At 43.9% G+C, this 19,839-nt stretch overlaps 2 protein-coding genes across 2 annotated transcripts in view; one reads left to right on the forward strand and one right to left on the reverse strand.

Annotated features, from left to right (window-relative positions):
• The window catches only part of map6a (microtubule-associated protein 6a), a gene marked incomplete at both ends in the record, with an annotated part of 101,340 nt that extends 96,673 nt beyond the window's left edge, over positions 1-4,667 (reverse strand). The window contains one exon of the mRNA XM_083645138.1: positions 4,000-4,667. Coding sequence (XP_083501264.1) covers positions 4,000-4,667 — 668 coding nt within the window. The remainder of the gene's footprint in view (positions 1-3,999) is intronic.
• Positions 4,668-9,766: 5,099 nt separating this feature from the next.
• On the forward strand, positions 9,767-18,196 carry mogat2 (monoacylglycerol O-acyltransferase 2; the record flags this gene model as incomplete). The annotated part of the gene is made up of 6 exons (XM_083648463.1): positions 9,767-9,860; positions 11,437-11,615; positions 13,372-13,576; positions 15,700-15,874; positions 16,154-16,353; positions 18,042-18,196. The coding sequence occupies 6 exons, from the start codon at positions 9,767-9,769 to the stop codon at positions 18,194-18,196; spliced, it is 1,008 nt and encodes a 335-aa protein (XP_083504589.1).
• Between the last annotated feature and the right edge of the window lie 1,643 nt (positions 18,197-19,839).

Below are 19,839 nucleotides of genomic sequence, written 5' to 3' on the forward strand. Positions count from 1 at the left end.
CAAGACTTTTCTTAGTCTATTTTTTATGCATCTTCAGTTTTTCCTGTCAAGTAAACAGTTTTGCCAGAAACTCAATTGAATGGTTTCTCTCCTGTATAACTTCTCATGTGTCTCTTCAGAGACTTGTTCAACTGAACTACTTTCCACACATTGAACTTCAACAAACAAAGACGTTTCTTTGTCTACTTTAAAAAAAAAAAAAAAATTCACGATATGAGATTTCATCTCAACGATACATATCGTGACGTTTTACTATCGCGAAATTTCGTGGGACGATATATTGTGACACCCCTAGCAACTACCCCTGTGACATCGGCTGTAAAAGGGTCTATATATCTTCAATCAAGTCCTGAGAAAGGGATTGTGAGGAAATGTACATATTTCATGGGCCCCCCAAATAGATAGACTGAACTACAAAGAATCACATTTTATATAGGTTTTCTCCTGGATCATCAAGTTTTGTCGGAGGGAAACTCATATATGAGGAAATTTGCATTGTCTGTATCTACAGTAGGTGAGCAGATAACAGAAGCAAAAGTGTGAAACCTGGTACTACACTAACTACAGTATAACCAGAACAGTATGTAATGAAATAGGCCAGTGGTCCCCTCAAGCACCCCTGGTGGTTCCACATTAGGGTTGCACGGTATACCGAAATTTCAATACTTTTTCGATACTTTTTATTAAAAACGGTTCGGTATTGGAAGGTCCCAAAGTTCGGGTACCATCACTTTAAGTTGTGCTTTCAAAATGAAGTTGCAGGATTCCTCGTCTAATTAACGTTACACGCGACGCTTCAGTCAATTGGCACCTACATCCATATGTTTTGCACTGATTTTATCAGATATCATTGGCTGTAAAATACCCTGTTTACCCAATGTTATGTTGTTAAATGATGATTCCTCCCTCAATATGTCTGGTAAAACCAAACAAATATTTTTCTCTGGCCTTACAGCTGCAAAGAAGATTCTGGTAATGAGATGGAAACCACCCCATGTCCTTAACACATTGAGTGCCACAGCGCTTCAGTAAAATTGTCTGGAGCCTGTGCCAGATTCACTTCCATTCAGTTGAAAACAGCTATAGAATTTTTTCTATTAGGGCTATATAGACAGGGATGGACTCTAATGAAACATTGGACACTCCTGCTTCTTTCAAAGAAGAAATTTTGTTTCTAGACAGTTCCATTATGAAATGACAGCCTCTGAAAGAAGAGCACTTTCAAGGGTTTTCTGCTGTCTTTTTTTACTTTTCAAGATAAAGTCACTTTTATGAATACTTTTTGCACTCTAATTTCAAGCACATTCACTGACTCTAGCTACTATTTTCTGATGTAGTGACATGGTGTAGTTCTGTGCAGCCTGCGTGCCCCACCCCCCTCTCCCCCCCTCCCCCCCCCCCTGAGCTGCGGGCTCCTCCCCACACGCACACAGTCTGCTTTCGCAGCCTCCGTTTTTGCCCGGGCGGATCCCAGCGCAACAAGGAAATGGCAAACGGGACTGAAGGAAAAGGTTTGGCCGTTCGGCTTCGGGTGCTGCCTTTCTGGCAGGGAATCGTGTGGAGAAACTATATGCAGACAGATAGACAGAAGCAGAAGAGCTCAGTTGTGGGCGCGGATCGCAGCCAACTGTCAGCTGCAGACAGAGCAATCTATATGGCTCTGGCTGCAGCATGCATCGGTTTCGCTTTGATCACGGCTTTCTCCGCTTTCTCCTGCACAAAGTAAAGGATCTGAGGTGGGTGGCGCAGCTCCCGTGTAGATGTTTAAGGTGGCGCCGTGTGATCCCTTGAAGGGATTCATGCTCACTGGCTGGGTACGACCTTAAACAGCAGAATTATGGAATAATATGAATTATGATTTTAGGACGTCCACAGACGTCCTTGGCACTTCTCGTTACTTTTTTTTAGGACGTCCACAGACGTCCTTGGCACTCAATGTGTTAAAGTAGATCAGTGGATGTCTTTATTTCATAGTACTCTTGTTTTAGAATCATCCATAGCAAGGGTAAATGGTGCAAAAAGGGAAACAATTGAAGCTCTTACAGATGCAATCGAATTAGTCAAATGATATAGCCTACGTCGAGTGGTGTAAAGTGTATCATATTGTATAGCGTGCTTGCATGCATGTGTATATCTGCACTTTATATGTGATTGTATGTATGCTCTTTTATATGTTTTGGTGTGTACAGGAGATGGTGAATGGGGAAGGGGAATGAAAGCAGCCAACATGTTAATGTTGTAACGTTACACGCGACGCAACAAATAAACAAACACATTTCCCAGTGTGTCTGCCATCCCACTGCACATCAACACTAGCGGGAGACTTATCCCTCCCCAGCAAATATACATGAATGTTATGCGTAACGAACATGAACATGAACATCTTTCCCGAGAGGGAGAGAGCTAAGCTAAGTAGCTAACAGCTGAGCTAAGTATAACTAGCGTGTTAGCTAGCCGATCTGAAAAGCATCTAAACAGCGGTGAGATTAGTGAGAGAGTTGGTAAAAGGAGGAGAGACCCTCGAGTGCTTGTGCAGAACTAGTGCATGTTGTGTACAGAGGGTAATGAGCCGCTGTGATGAAGATTAAAGCGAGATTCATGGAGTTGAGAGCAGACAAACACTATCACAGCTGCATCCTCTCCAGTCAACTCAGTGCACATGACGCGTTCAGGAGCCGTCGGTAAAGCACGCAAGTGTGGCCTTTGAGTGACATCTGTAATGTGTCACAACAAAATAAATAACCTGGGCTACCCTTACTATGTTATCGTGTGTTACTGGACAGACACACTAATAACTTTTCAGTCTGAGCCATCTTACATAGCCTACAGTGTGCTGTGCCAGTGCTGCAGTTCATATTTTTCTATTGTTTATATTTTCACTGAGACAGGCAAAGGACCTGTCTCAAACATTTACTGATATCACAGGATGTTGTGAAGAGTGCAATGTACATGGCTATATAATTTGTAAAGAGTGTAAAGAGAAACATTGTATTAAGAGATACATAGAGATAGCCTACATCAGTGGTTTCCAAACTTTTTGTGCCCATGGCACACCAAATGGCACGACAAAATCTCAAGGCACACCTACAGTATACAGCCTAAGACTATCGGTGCAAAATAGCCTCTATTACTCTTATCACTCTAAATGTTTTTTTATTTACTAATGTCAAATAGAATTTGACAAAACATATTCCTCTAGGAATTAATTTGAAACTTTGCAGAATTACTACATCAAAGCAGCAACACACCCACTTTTTGTATAGTTTTAGGCTATATTTGCAATTGCAATAATGCAAAATCCCAAGGCACACCTGGACTTGTCCTAAGGTACACCAGTGTGCCTAGGCACACCATTTGGGAACCACTGGCATTCTTCTAACAGAAACTTTCAGTTAGTTATTCTTCTAATACAGAAACATTCAGTTAATGTGGTGGTCTTCTAACACCAGAGAGACACATTTCAAAAGGTGTCCTTCAATCCCACAGTAAGGGTGTTACTAAACCTTGAATTTGTGAATGTGATCAACCTTGTGGACATTCTGTTTCTTATCCATTAGGTATCGAGTATCCTATCAGTATCGAGTATCGTATCAGTATCGAGTATCGTGATAATAAACTTGGTATCGGTATCGAAGTCAAAATTTTGGTATCACAACCCTATTCCACATATAACAAGAATGCGAAGTCTGTGTGTGTGTGTGTGTGTGTGTGTGTGTGTGTGTGTGTGCGTGTGTGTGTGTGTGTGTGTGTGTGTGTGTGTGTGTGTGTGTGTGTGTGTGTGTGTGTGTGTGTGTGTGTGTGTGTGTGAGAGAGAGAATGAGAGAGAGAGAGAGAGAGTGACTTGAGTGAGCAGAAATTGTGTAATAATCAGTGGTCAAAATGAGTGAACACAGGTTCAGCACCATGGAGAGCTAAATTCTTTAGCTACTGATGTTGCTCAGTAGTCAGTACCAGTTAACATGACGGTGTGCAGCGGCTGGCTGTGTGAACTCAGCTCACCTGTACGAGCTGCCTGCCCCTGCGTGCACCTCCTCCTTGATCTGCCTGTTGAGAGCATCTGCGGCCGCTCTCCCTCTGCCCTCCGCCTCTCCTTCCGCCTTCAGCACTACTTTCTTCTGCCCCTCTGCTTTCTTGCCACCCGCCTTCTTTCTCCTCTCTTGCCCCTGCTGAAGAGTGTCTTTCTCCTGCACTTTGTCGGCGATAGCGCTCTTCTCCACGCCGCTGTCTCCGGACGGTTTGGGGGGTATCCAGGGGTGGTCGCCTCGCTTCGGGATGGGCCACGGCTTGAAGTCCTTCTGGTACTGGGTCTCGGTGTTGAACGGGGTGTCCGGGTTGTGGTACTCGTTCTTGGGCTTACAGCTCGGCTCGGGCCGTACTCTCCAGTGCTTAAAGTCCTGGCGCATCACCGAGCTGCATCCCGCCACGCGCTCCTCGGACACGCTCCTGCGGGGCTGCTGCTGGGGCGCGCGTGCAGCCGTATTTCGGGGTTCTGATTTGGGCTGCGTTTCTACCGCGAGCCGGTGGGCCTGGGGCTGCAGCTGGACGTGCTGCAGCTCGGAGGCGTCCGTGTACTTGGTGAAGACCAAAGGCACCGCAATGTCAGCCTTGTCGAGCTGGTTCCAGAAGCGGGCCATGCAGCACGCCCTGGTGATACAGGGCCACGCCATGGTGCTTTCTAACGACTTCCACTACGGTACGATTCGTCGATGGTTGAAGGAAATAATGTTTCTCTCTTAACGTTAACCCTCCCCGGTAGGTATCCAGATATGTGACAAACAAGATGTCCGTAACGTTACGTCTGCCGGCGTGCAGAGGACTCCAATATTCTTCACGTTATGAAGTTAGTAGTACGTTAAATCCATGGCACGTTGAATATAAGCCACTAGCATATATTTTTTGTAAAGCTGTTAGAAACCCACCGGGTTGATGTTTTCTCCGCTCTGTCCCGTGTTTAGCTGCAGCTAGTACATCACACCACGGTAGGGCACTGCAAGGAAAAACGGCCCCGCCCTCCTGCTCAGCATCCAACAGAGAAAACTGGACCAGAGGAGGAAAACATCAGTCAAGCTAGCAATATTAAATTGATACTTCCGGTAAGACTTTCAAACTAAAAGCTTTGTGGCTGTTCATATTTACAACATTACGTAAAAGTGAAACACCATTTTATTTACAGTCTATGGAAAACACAAAAACATATCTTTCTTTTCACATCATAGTTCTCGGCTACCATAATTGACAAATTCATGATTTTATTTTGAAACTTGATTCTCCTCTTATCCGGTATTAGCCTGGCTAACATTGAGCAATGTAGAACTTGACGTAGCTGATGCCGTCTTTACCATGATCTTTTACGCACGCTGTTGTGGAACAGGGGGAGGGACCTTTTAACCCATCCTCCAACCTATAAAAATGTCGCTACAAAACTAGAAGGAATATTATAGTGATACATGTAGCCTACCATAAATATATATATATTATTATTACGTATTTGTCACACACTATACATCCCTATATGGTTATTAAAGGGATATTATAGATGTTTTAAGTGTTAAAATATGGAGTGTATTAGTATATAGCCCATATTATTTAAATTATACAAAATATACGAAAGCAATAAGAATGTCAGTCTACACTGCTACATGATTATGTTTTAGGTCTAATTATGCTTCTGATTCATGATAGAGAAACTGGCCTTTGTGCCGAGGGGGGTCCATTATAGGCAAAGTGAGCAGATGGTGCCTGCAAATAGTAGAATAATTGATGAATAATGCCAGCATATTATGCACCCTGGGGAGCTGTTTCACACTCAATGAGAAAAGCAACTGCGGAAAAAAGTGAATACTCTAATTACACTTTTTTTTTTAATAATCCATTTTAACAACTCATTAGATTATAACCATTATTTATTACCAAGCAGGCTATTATCAATCTTTCTGACATGACTGTCCCCCTCTACTTTAGAAATAAACTGGATTAATTTTGACCAGCGGCTGGAAACAGTTTGTCAGTGATGCAGGTAAAAACTGAGACACTCAATTAACACATTCACTGCCAGCCATTTTTTTTTTACTGTAGGTAGCTTCTGCCAAGCCGTTTTTTGAGGATTCTGGCTCATTTTACAAGAGCCGAGGATACTTTTCTGCTTGGACTTTGTGAACACGAAGTTCACAAAAGTACTAATAGAATGTGTGCTTTCTCTGTCTAAAAGAGTTAGTTTGTAGAGTTAGTAGTTATGTAGATATTAGCCGTTGAGTACAGCATGGTTTGAGCGTCTGAGACAGGAGCTGAGATAATCGCAGTTTTGTGAAATTCAATCAAACAGGCAGAACAGTCACTTTAACCATTTATTTTTGGCATGAGTGAGAGATCAGACATCTGAACAATATAGTTCTGAACACCCTCTCCTTTAAACTCCTCCCTCCGTGGGCGTGTCTGGTGGCGTTTGTCACAAGCCAGTTTCTCCTGCCTGTCTGAGCAGTGAGCAGCCTCCCTCTCTGGCGGCCCCTCGTCGGCGAGTGTGGCGAGTGTGGACTGTGGATGGGACTCAATCGTTTCTTGGATTTTCGGTTGAGAGCTTTGATGAAGCTTTGTGCGATTCTAGGCTTTATGCTGCCCACCCAGTCTATTTTTGGAACCCCCCACCGTTGTGCGCCGGTGTGCAGCAGCGTGAAAGCGTTTTCGCCTACAGTATGAGAATGAGGCTCGTTCGTTTCTGGGTTTTCGGAATGCGTGCGATTCTGGCCTTTCTGCGGGTGTTTCAAAGTGTGTTTCACCCATAATCTATTATGCAAATTTGCAATCCCCCACGCCAGCACCGCTCTCCGCTCTCGGTGTGCTGCTGCTGGCGCGGCCGCTCTCGGGCGAGTCTGGTGACTGATGACTGTAAAATCGCCAAGCTATTTCCTTGAGAATGGCTTGCTCCCGCGGCTGTTTTTGGTTGGCTTTCTCTCTGTCGGGAGAGCACTGTCGCCACTTAGCTGGTCGGTAAAATAGATTATACACATTCTCTTCCTCCAATATTGGTATAGGAGACGTAAAAGGGGTTGATCGATGTCCCACCGTCAAAAAAAATAAAAATAAAATTTAAGCCGAGATATCTCGTCTTTGGCACTCAACGGTTGGATTCTGTAAGCCGAGATATCTCGTCATTGGCACTCAACGTGTTAATAAGGTAATTAGATGAGCCTGCATGAATCAATAATTTATGAAAATGTGATCAAACAGCAAAGCAAAATTGATTGTCAGTCAAACACATTAGCTAAGAGAAAGCGAGAGAGACAGACAGAGGACAGAGAGAGGGTGGAAGAGAGTGTGTGTGTGTGTGTGTGTGTGTGTGTGTGTGTGTGTGTGTGTGTGTGTGTGTGTGTGTGTGTGTGTGTGCGTACGTGCGTGCGTGCGTGCGCGTGTGTATTTGCACGTATATACCAGTGAAGCCACTCCCTTTCCCAGGAAGGTGCGGAAGGGGGCACGGTGGCTCAGTGGTAGAGCTGTCGCCTCGCAGTCAGAAGGTCCTGAGTTCGATTCTCGCCTGGGACACTGTGGGCGCTGTGGTTGTGTTTCCCCCCCATATCTTCAGTGCCTACTGCCCAGGTGGGGTATCTCGTCGTAAGGGCCTTTCTGTCTGTGTGGAGTTTGCATGTTCTCCCCGTGCTCCTCCGTATATAACCCCCCCCCCCCCCCCCCCCACCAAAAACATGCAGAAGATCAGATCGTCATCGTCATCCGACCAGTGACGACAACATCCGAAGTCGGTCCCCGGGCGCTGTACGAGAAAGCGACCACTGCTCCTGGCCTGCCCCAGGAGGAAAGGACAAAGCCAGGATGGGTTAAATGCAGAGGACAAATTTCACCGGCCACCGTCAGCATGTGTGTGTTGTGGCACACGTCTATTCACCTTATGTTCATACGCGGGGTGGGCCAAATTCTTCCGGGTTGTGTTAACACTTCCGCTGGTCACGGCGCGAAATAAGGTAAAGGTAAAGTCCCACTGATTGTCACACACCTGAGTGTGCGAAATTTTTTCTCCACATTTGACCCATCCCCTGGGGGAGCGCTTTCAAGCACTTTCTTGTAAAACATACCTGGACTCCAACAAAGAAAGCTTCAGATGGTTTTCTCTCCTCCGAGCGCAACACGCGCCTTTTACGTCTATAAGACCCGCAGATGTTAACGTAATTCCCTGGAATCGGAATGCGAGAATTAACGAGCCAGTTACATGACATTGCATTCTTAGACATTGCCGTTAGCTTTAATTTGGTATGTTACATACAATTGGCTAAATTATTAGTTTATTCAGAATTACATGATATTGGAGCAGCCGGCCTTTTTCTTTTTCTTTTTTTTTAGCCGGAGGTCGTGACACGACCACACAACCGGGTCAAATGGGCGTGGCTACATAAGGTGAATACGTGAGCTTGTGAGCATCCGCTGTCCCGCTGTTGCGATGCAAGGCATGGGTGGCTCTTCCACTATCTTCTGCTATTCTCTTTATCAGCATATGACCTTGAGTGACCTTTTAGATCCCACCCCAGTGTGTGCGGCACTGCTTTGACACCAACATCAAACACACTGTGCACTGTGCAGCTTGACTATGGCCTGTACAAACCTATGAAGTCCACTTTCACTTGATTCAACCAAACTGTTCCATTTCATACAGCTGTGAGTTCAGAATATTGTATCATCTGCAACCATTCTAGATATGACACTAAGATTCCATTACTTGATTGTGCAACCAGATGGGACTGCCTTTACTACTGTATACCGACATAACATAGGCATTAGAGAACCCGATTGACCTCCAGTGAAGGAAGTACAGACACAGTAAAGTCACCATAAAAGGACATGGACGTTTCCTCTCTCTTCACTGACTGACTTATGACATTTGCTGTCCATGTTGCAGTGCAGTGCTACATAGGGATCGGAGATATGGCCCTAAAATAATATCACAATAGAGCTCAACAGCCATGTGACTTTTCTTGCCCCAGAAGTGAATTCCCCATTCATTTGTGGGGGGAAAAGATCGAAAATTATTTTTCCCGCATTTATTTTTTGTTTTTGCTGAAAGTGAAATGTTTTATGGTCACTCACGATTCTCTGGAAGACTGGTTGGCTTGGTTCAAGCCTTACAACTCATGATATAAGGATTTTTCTAAATGTCTATGGAGAAAATGAATGGGGAATTCACTTCTGGGGCAAGAAAGGTCACATGACTGTTGAGCTCTATATTTCAGGGTATTTCTGCGATAACGATATTCTTGACAATATGACAAAATACTGAAAAACATTCCATTATTAATTTTAATAACATACAATTGCAACCAAATAAATGAGCCAGTTATAAATGAGTTGTATGTCAGCATAAACGTTACTGTGTGTTGCTGTGTGTACGTCACACCGTTACGCAGCGTAACAGGGTGACATCATTACATCAACAAGTTGGAATATTGCCATTATCATGATATCACAATATTAATTTTTTACGATATGAATTGTAAGGATATATCGATAACGATACAATATGACACACCCCTAGTGCTATGTCCAATATGCAGCGCATTCCCAGCAGGGTCAAAAGTCTTATGCGGGAGATATGGATTGACCAATTAAGCCCCACGTTGGGTGTCGGAGAGATAAGGCAGCCAGATTCAGGTGATGGTGGACAGGAAGAAGGGCAGACTTTGGACCCACCTCACTCGCTCCTCTCCTCGGCGCTTGCTGCAGCACCTCTGCTTTTCTCCCTCTCTCTCTCTCTCTTCCTGTGGCAAATATGAAGATTGAATTTGCCCCCAGGGATGTGCCCCTCGACAGGAGGCTGCAGACGGCCGCTGTGCTCTGGTTCGTCTTCTCCTTCCTGGCCCTGGGTGAGTGTGTTTGTGTCTGTGCGTGCATTGAACTTCATACATGTTTATCACCATGGCTGTGTTACATGTGAAGTGAAGTGATATTGCTTAAGCAGTAAACATCGGCTAAAATCCTTTATTCTGTGTAAGGGGGGTCCCACCTGCTCTCGGCTCAAGAAACGGTCAATGTGTGAAATTTGGTTGTGATTGGTGCATGTGGGTGTGACCAATCACATACTGGCTCATAAGTTGCAGGTTTGCGCGATCACTTTGAAACATGCTATGCAAATCAGAAAGTATTTTTATGTAGTTTCCTCCACACAAAGCAGTTCGAGTAACACATTACAAAAAAAATTATAATCAAAAAATGGCACTTGCAGGCCCAAGGTGCCAAAGTGTAATAGCATATCGTTCAGCTTCAGACTAGACAATACATTTTTAATATATCACTTTCACACTAAATATTTTAAATTTGAATGTATGGTGAGCATCAGCAATCTCACTGCTATACTTTTGACATCAGACATCAACCTGCCTGGATATTGTTGCATTCTCATTAGTAAGGATAGTTAGGTTTCAGTGGGTTTTCCCCAAATGACGTACGGCCAGGAGAGGGAGCCAAGCAACTTGATCAGGGTGCTGCACCCATCTGCCCACAACGTTTGTACTCAAAAACTGTCCTTAGGATATACTATATCAGTTATGATTTCATAGCTGCCAGAAACTATATTCATTTTTCAAATTAGACTTCTTATCCTGATGCTTCCAATCAATTGGGCCTCCCAACTCCCAGCTCACTGCTCAAGGTGATATTTCACTTTTTACATGCACACCTGATGTCATTAGCAGACAACTTCTAATTATATTATGGGAATCCACTGGCATCACTGGCATCCAGACTGCTAACTTGCACTAGTGATAATTGCAAATGGAAAAAATATTAAATAAATACATTTATTTAATTTATTTATTTATTAAATACATAAACTGTATGACTAGTTAAAAGTCTCATTTTCGACTAGAGGTGTTTGAAATGGAGCCAAGTGTACCCAAAGAAACCAGAAGCATATGAGCTATAAAAATTGAAACTGAAACATCATTGTAAACATTGTAGACACGGTCTCCCACGTCATTGCTCTGCCATCAATAACCAAGAAAACTCATCACTCGCAAGTATGATGTAATCTCCCAGCAGAACCGAGTGCTATGAGGCAGTGCAGAAGCCTACCATTCATAACATGATGCCATGATCCCAGAGCAATTTAGAGAGAGAGTGGTGTCAGCGGAGGACCAAAATGCGTGACTCATTAGCCAATGAACAGCCAGGAAGGGGTCTCGCGCTACTTTTGCATGCTAAAATAAAGCTGATAATGTACAATTTGATTAAAAACAAAACAAAAAAAACTTTCAAAGTACAACACAAACTGTCCATTTTGCTGCAACTCGACAGTGCTGCTTAATCCAGGACCTTACTTCCTGGAACTCTTGAGAGTACAAAACTGGTCCATTGGAGTGAGTGGAGATGTCGCGACTCTTCTATATACACGACTCTGCATTATCCTATTTGGCGTGACTGACCTCTGACCTCTCTCCACAGCGCCGACCTGCATCTTCCTATTCATTTACCTGCTGTTCACACGCTATTGGCTGATCAGTGTGCTGTATGCTGCCTGGTTGTTCACCGACTATGACACTCCGTCACGTGGCGGCCGCAAGGTGCCCTACCTGATGGGCCTCAAACTCTGGGTGTACATGAGGGATTACTTCCCCATCAAGGTGAGCCCATAACAATATAGGCTGGAAAACAACTATGTAACGGTTGCTGTGCAGGCTACAGGTCCATAAGCTTCAGTTCAGCTTCAGTTCACGTCTTTATATTTGGGATATGAATGCGCATAACCTCCATTTAATTGCCCTGCAGGCCATGTGGGAGGGGAAGATCTAGATTCACCTCTGGAGGTCAGAGAGAATCTGAACAGCCCACTCTGCTAGTTAGCATCATGTGCTCGGCAGACTGAGTTAAAATGGGGACTACTGATTAGGGGTGTCCCCCCCCCCCCCCCCCCAAATCGATTCATGTAAGAATTGCGATTATTATATTCCATGATTCTGAATGGATTCACAACTCCCAAGCTCTTCTATGATCCCCTTTTCATAACTAATTTTCACTTCCATTCACTGAGCCTCCCCTGAAATGTCTTGGAGCCCCCCTGGGGAGGCCCGCCTCCCACTTTGAAAACATCTGGGCTGGCTTACTCATAACCAATGCTACAGAATTTCGCTCGAAAACTGCAGCACTGGTTTTGAACTTCGTTGCAAAGAGAGATGATTTGCCAGCTAGACAAATAATGAATGGTGATTTTATGTGGAGTTACAAAGATTTGAAGCTGACCCAATAAGCCCCACTTTGCCCTGCTGTGTAGGTGTAAGTGAAGTAGCCGATGAAGGCTATTGAGCCAGATGCTGCCCTCTTGCTGGCTGTTGTGTCCATCTTGTGGTCATGTCTGGGTAGTGTGTATATACATAACATAAAGATATTAATTTAATTATTATTGTCAGATCATGACAATAATCAATATTTGACCTAAAATTCAGTAGTCTTTGATCCTGGGTCTGAGGTTTATAGGCTACCAAGTGAAATATCTGGACTGCACATTCAGTTATTCAGAGGGAACAGAACGAACCTCATTAACAGCATCTGCCCAGCGAGACCAATCTAACTTCTTGCCCTTCAGCAAGTCTTCTACTTTGGACTTTGGATCAACAACAAAACACTTAGTGCTCTGCAGGAATTCGCTTTTACAAGCTAATTTCTTTTTCTATATATTTATGAGATTTGCCTCAGAATACACAATTGAAAAAGACTTACTACTGTGAATTTCTGAGATAAGAATGAATTGAAAGATACTACTGATACAATGCGTAGAAATTCATCCGAATTTCTATCGGCATATTTTGTATAATAATAAGAATACTAACACAATGTATAGAATAGTTTTCAAAAAAATAATTGACATATTTAATCATTCTTATTTAATAATTGCTTCACAGACAGTCAAAGAGCTAAACAGAACAACCGTAGAGAAAAGCAATGGAAACCATCCAACAACATTTACTGATATAATAAACAACAGTATATCATGATAAAAGTCAAGAGAGGGCAATAAGACAAGTACAGAAGTGAGAACAATAAACTAATATATCATAATGATTGATTGATTGATTGATTGATTGATTGATTGATTGATTGATTGATTTACGTGTCATGCACTCTAGGTGCCCAACCCCCATGGGTTTACAAGACACACCAATAAAACAGAACAATGATACATTTAGAATACAAGTCGTAAGACAGCAATGGGCCGGACAGCAATATAAAAAGCAAGACATACATTTCTAAATAGAAGGTTCTGTGTGTGAGTAACGTTCGATATTAATGCGTGATCCTGTGAAAAATGTGTGTCATAATAAATAGTGTGGTGATATAAATGAGTTTGAGCTGCATCAGATCTCTGCTCTCCTCTTCCCCCAGCTGGTGAAGACAGCTGACCTAGACCCCAGGAACAACTACGTCCTGGGTTTCCATCCCCATGGCGTGCTGGTTTGCGGAGCCTTTACCAACTTCTGCACCCATGCCACGGGCTTCCCACAGCTGTTTCCAGGCATCCAGAGCTACCTGCTCATGCTGCCCCTGTGGTTCAGAGCGCCGTTCTTCAGAGACTACCTCATGTCTGCAGGTCCGGCCCACTGCTTCTACCCCGGGAGATTGAAGTCATACTTTTGTTATGGGTTAAACTGGATCAAAATGACAGTTGAACTGTCTCTTACTTTCAAGTGTGTATAGTAAAGGGGTGTCTGGGTAGTGTAAATGGCTTGCATTTATATCACGCTTTTATCCAAAGGGCTTCACAGTCAGTAGGTACATTCACCCATTCATACACCGATGGCGGCAGGTTACCACGCAGGGTGCTGGCACACCATCAGGAGCAATTTGGGGTTCAGTGTCTTGCCCAAGGACACTTCGACATGCAGACTGGAGGAGCCGGGAATCGAACCACTGACCTCTTTTATCCAAAGCGATTAGTGGACAACACCCGCTCTACCTTCTGAGCTACAGCCATTGTCGCCTAGTGTAGACTGCAGTGGTTCTCAAATGCCAAGGGTCCATGGCACTTTACCAGGGGGTCCGCGAAAAGTTTTAAGGAAAATAAAAATAAATACTTTTTTTTTTGCAAAAGCTTCATAGTTCAACGAAAATATTTTATGCTTTAAATCTAAAATGGTTCATGGATTACATTCTAATCTAACAAACCTATCAATTTAAAAGTCAAGCACGTTACCGTGGAAACAATTAAGCTTAGCCCAAAATCACAAATCAGAATGACGGGTTCCCCGGTATATTTTCTATCTTGTAAAGGGTCCTTGGCTGAAAAACATTTGAGAACCTCTGGTGTAGAGGTAAAAGCACCTACCACCGCAGAGACACGGGCTCAATTCCAGGCAGCGGTACTCCTGGCTTGGTCAGATGTTCCTACAGACACAATTGGCCGTGTCTGCGGGTGGGAAGCCGGTGGGGTATGAGTCCTGGTTGCTGCACTAGTGCCTCCTCTGCTCCGTCAGGTTGCCTCAAGCAGTTCAAATTATGAGTCTGACTCGATTCGAAGTCATGCAACTCAAATGCCCATGGGGGGGGGGGGGGGGTTTTGGGGGTCGCGGCTCAAAAAGGTTGAGAACCACTGGAATAGAGTTTGCATATTTAGACTGACATGCATCTTGACGTTTAAATTCATAGTACTTGTTCTGATACCTGTTGGAGCACAAAATCAATGGGCATTTAGTCAGGCCTCGCTCACAGAGTTGCCATGCAGCCTCTGCTCTGTCTCCCCAGAGACGTTTTTCACAAGCCCACAGGAATAGCGCTGGGCTGTGAAGCCATTTGAACATGGTGGCGAAGCTCTGTATTGCAAGTCACGTGACGCCATGCAGCCCAGAAAGGAAAATTCCCATCCACTTGCATGGGGACCCCGGCAGCTGTTAAACCCAGGGGAATTTTTTCCGGGTGTCACTCAAAGTATAAAACGACTCTTTTAATTATCAACAAATTTTTTATGGGGCATTTTTTCTTCAGAAGCCACTAAGAGCCATATACGGGTGTATTTTCTTCTTGTAATACAATCCAGGGGTGGGAGGGGTGGGAGACGTCATGGAACAGGTCATGGCACACATACGCACTTCGCCTTGGGCTGCATGGTCAGGAAGTAATCAGGAAGTAAAACCAGGAAGAAATCTCCCCCATGATGGCTTCATGCGCCAGTGAGCAACCTCCGTCCGAATGCATGGGTGGGCGTGGCACGTCCCCTATCCAGTTCTTTTAATACATCCATGGTTTTTCATAGTCCAACTCTGCTCAGCTGTGCTCCATCAGTAGCTAACGAATGGAGCTCTCCATTGTGAACCTGTGTTCACTCATTTTGGCCACTAATTAACCATTTTTGCCATTTAGTCTGCCCTAATTCAAAAAGCCGGGCCCTGTCACCCATGCCAAATATGAATGCTGTCATGCCAACGGTATCTGAGGAAAATGAAACAGAGACACATACACATACACATACATACAGAGATACATACATACATATAGGTTTGCTCATGTATGTGTAAGATATATTAAAGTAAGCATGATCAAACTGATGTAAGTTATTTGAAGATACTGTATGGTCTTTTTAAGGGGAGAAAAGCTAGAATTCTTTCTCTAAAATTATAATAGACTTTTGCTCATATCGGTGGTTGGTTGCTGTATTTTGATCATTGACTGCAGCTTAACGCTGACTCATCTTTTGTTTACCGTTGCATCACTTCCCAGGTCTGATTCCTTCAGACAAAGAGAGTGCCCGCTATCTGCTCCGCCGGAGGGGAGGTGGCAACGCTGTTGTGATAGCGGTGGGCGGAGCTCCGGAGGCCCTCGACGCCCACCCTGGCTCCTACAACGTGATGGTGGCCAATAGGAAAGGCTTCATCAAATTTGCCATGGAACACGGGTAAGAGAGCAGCGGACCTCGGCAGGCAGAAGATGAACTATACTGTATTATAGCAATTCTCCCAGCTCTTATGGCTTATTCAAGGGAGTGCTATTGTCTAGGTCTATTCACTATTGGTTCATGTTTCATGCGATTAGTTAGGCTTGTGGCCTCCTGAAACAGAGTCCTGTTGGAGCCCACACATGGGAAAGCAAAGCACACAGGCAGTGTGCTGTCCCAGGCAATGCCATGTGAACACTGGGCCATAATAACATCTTCTCATCTTCTTCTGGTCCTTAGTGCTCATCTGGTGCCAAGCTACTCTTTTGGAGAGAATGAACTGTTTGATCAAGTAGAGAACCAACCAGGCACCTGGCTCCGATGGATACAGGAACGGCTGCAAGGCATCATGGGCCTCTCCCTGCCTCTCTTCCACGCTCGTGGTGTCTTCCAGTACTCCGTTGGCCTCATGCCCTACAGAAAAGCCATTAACACAGTGGGTGAGTAAACTGCACTTATCGTCTATCAAGAAGACGTTACCTGTTGCCTGCTGATGAACATGCAGTTCACTTGTTCCTACACTCTTTGTTTCAATCCATGGAGTCTGCACTTTAGGCTCGTTTGAGTTGACTGCCGCCTCGCCTGGAAAGCAGACGAGAGCAGCCGAGCGCAGTCAGGCGAGGCGTCAACAAGTCGAACACCCCCGACTGCACACTCACTGCTGCGTTTCTTCTTCTACAGTTTTGTTTAACAGCGGTTTGTAAACAAATTAAAACATGCATTAGCGCCACCCACACTCACTGCTCAAACGACACAGCCCTTCAGATTACTTATTTTATTGTTAATGTAGGCTTTACAGGTGGTATTTATGTAAAATATGGAGTGACAGCTTGGAATAGATATAGAATTGAAGTTTCTACACTTCACTGTGGGTTTGTGATGCACCTGTGTTGAACCAATGGGCGCTCAGCTTGATGCGTTTCTCGTCATCCTCTGAGCTGTGCAGTCAGGCGCAGTTGGTGGAGAGCAACTGCGGCGCCTCGCTCCAAATCTGTGCCTGCCCGTGGCTCACGCAGTCGGGCAGGCGGAGCAAGTCGGACAACTTTTCTAACCATCATGCAACGGGGCAAGCAAGGCGCTGGTCGAATCTGCGCAGAACTTGCTCATCTCAAACAAGCCTAATGACTTTAGATAGATAGATAGAGTACTTTATTCATCCCAGAGGGGACATTCTGGCGTTACAGCAGCAGTAGCATCAATGACAGCAACAAGAGCATCAATGACAAGAGCATCAATGACATTAAACAATTAAACAATAAAAAAAAGTTACACAAATAAAAAAGTTACACAACTTCCGTAGGTAAGGTGCAGAAACAGCAGTATTAAAATATTGCAATAAGAAAAGAAACAAACCAATACGCGAAAATATACAATATACAATATATACCACTTTACTTCCACCGCCTTTACATCTTACGTTTCCCAGAAACTGTAGGTAAATTAAATCAAATCAACTAAATACTCCTAAATAGTATTGAATAATACTATTATTTATATTTCTATTATTTCTATAACTAAACTAAAGCTGTACAGTTTGTTATTTATATAATGATTGATATGACTATACATACTATACATAGTGAGTGTGCAATGTGGGCATGTGCACAGTGCATTGGATTCAATGTTCAGGAGGGCGGGAGGGGAGGGGGCGATAGGGAGAGGAGGGCCCTCCTCTCTCTGCGTGTCCAGGAGTTATTGTAAATTGTTATTGCGGTGGGTACGAAAGACCTCCTGTAACGCTCCTTGCTGCAGGGAAGCATACGCTGTGGCACGGGATGCCCTGCTGCAGGCAAAGACCCAGCTACATTCTTACTGCACAGGTATTTCCCAAGCAGCCATTGATTTTGGCAAAGGCACTTTTCTCTATCAGAGAGAGAGAGACAGAGAGAGAGAGAGAGATGGCCCTGGGTTGAACCCATCCTAATCTTTATAGCATCATCCAGTCTGCTGCAACCAGCAGCAGCGGTTGGCACAGGCTATGTCTGTCCGGGCAAGTCCACCGCAATAAATGCCATCATAACGTAGATAAACACAAGGCCTCTCTAATCAAATCAAACTGCACATATTGCAAATCATCAAGGGCAATGACTGTGAGTGTGATGCCCTGCCCCCTTTGACCTCTCGGCAGTGGGCCGGCCAATCAGGGTGGAGAAGAACGAGAAGCCCACAGCAGAGGAACTTGATGTCCTCCACCAGCTTTACATGGACGAGCTCAGCAACCTCTTCGAACAACACAAAGCCAACTACGGAGTGGACGCGGACACGCACCTCAACTTCGTGTGAGTTGGACTCGAGAGAGAGAGAGAGAGAGACAGGTGGAGAGGGGTGGAGTGCCTATTTATTTCTATAGCTCAGGCAAAAGAACTTACATTGATAAGATTGCAACATCAGCACACAGCACACCCGCCATTTTGGCCTGGAGGAAACAACCTCTGATTGGCTGTCATGGTAAAGCACGAGTGTCGGCTCTTGCCTTCAATACTCTTTGCCTGCAGGCTCAGGGCTTTATACTGCTTTTCTGGCACTGTAAACCAGAATCTGCTATCAATTGGTCGGTTTAAATAAAGCTAGATACATGTACATTCAAATTGGCCCCACAACCAGAGACGCTGCCATAAGCATCATGAGGATCCACATTTATACAGAGCCAAAGTGAAACATCACTTCCTGCTTCAGCACTGTACCAGAGATTTTCATCCACCATTTATTTCCGAACAGACATTTCGTAAAATGCTTATAAAAAATAGTTTTACTTGGTCAAACCAAACGGTTCAGGTATACTGTATTTAGAAACAGGAGAGACCACATAACATTTCACTCGGACCAAAACGTAAAAAAACTGCGGATTTAAAGACAATATTTTTTCGATGTCGTTTTTTAAAGTTTTGGTCTAAGTGAAATGTTCGATGGTCTCTCCCGATTCTAAAAATAGCTGAACCGTTTGGTTTGACCAAGTAAAACTCTTTTTATAAGCATTTTAGGAAATGTCTATGGGAAAATAAATGGCGGATGAAAATCTCTGGTACAGTGCTGAAGCAGGAAGTGACGTTCACTTTGCTTCTCTATATACCCCATTCTTCAACTCCAAGAGAGATATGGTGCTACTTTTGGAGAAAAATGTAACTGATATAACTGCCAGTATTCAGCACTTACACTGTGTGTGTGAACCTTTTTACATGGTCTGGTATGAACCTATAGGCAGGAAGACGTATCAAATATGCTAATACCAGATACCACATCAGAACAGCACAGTGAAATGCCATGCTTCGTTGTCCCATTTTCACAATGTGAATCCAGTATTGGCTCAGAGCGCAGCGCGTGTGCTTTCTCAGGACTGTGTGCTAAATGGTACAAAGGGAACAACTTTTCCTCACCAGTCTCTGTCTGGGGGATTTGAAGTTTGTGCAAGGTCTGCCACTTTCTCAAATAAAGCCAAAGGTCCAATGTGTGCTGCAACCAAATGTGAAGGAGAAATGCAATTCTTCTGTCAAAAAATTTCACCAATAAATTCGAAATGCACGACAAATAAAGAGATGTATAAACATAATGCTTTTGGATTTTCTTGATTTTGTTTCTATAATGAATCAGTTGTGTCTGCCTTGGTATTATTAAAAGTGTGTGACTTTTTAATATGTGAACTAATATGGAAAAACAGGCCCATGTGAGGAAGATTTTTTGTTCATAGATTGATCTTGATCGTTGCATTGACAGCTTTAAAAATGTGTATTACACAGTAAGTTCCCACAGCTTATTTAGTTTGAATTATTCATCATTAAATCAAATGGTACATTTTGATCAAACCTTTTCAGATTTAAAATGGGCCCCCGGGAATGGATTCATAAGCAGTTTGCTGCTTATGAATCCATTCCCCTACTGATTGTCTGGTATTGACTCAAACTCGATGGGAACAGAATTTAGGTGTGTCA

Source organism: Poromitra crassiceps (assembly GCF_964638095.1).
Source record: "Poromitra crassiceps genome assembly, chromosome: 1".
Taxonomy (NCBI): Eukaryota; Metazoa; Chordata; class Actinopteri; order Beryciformes; family Melamphaidae; genus Poromitra; species Poromitra crassiceps.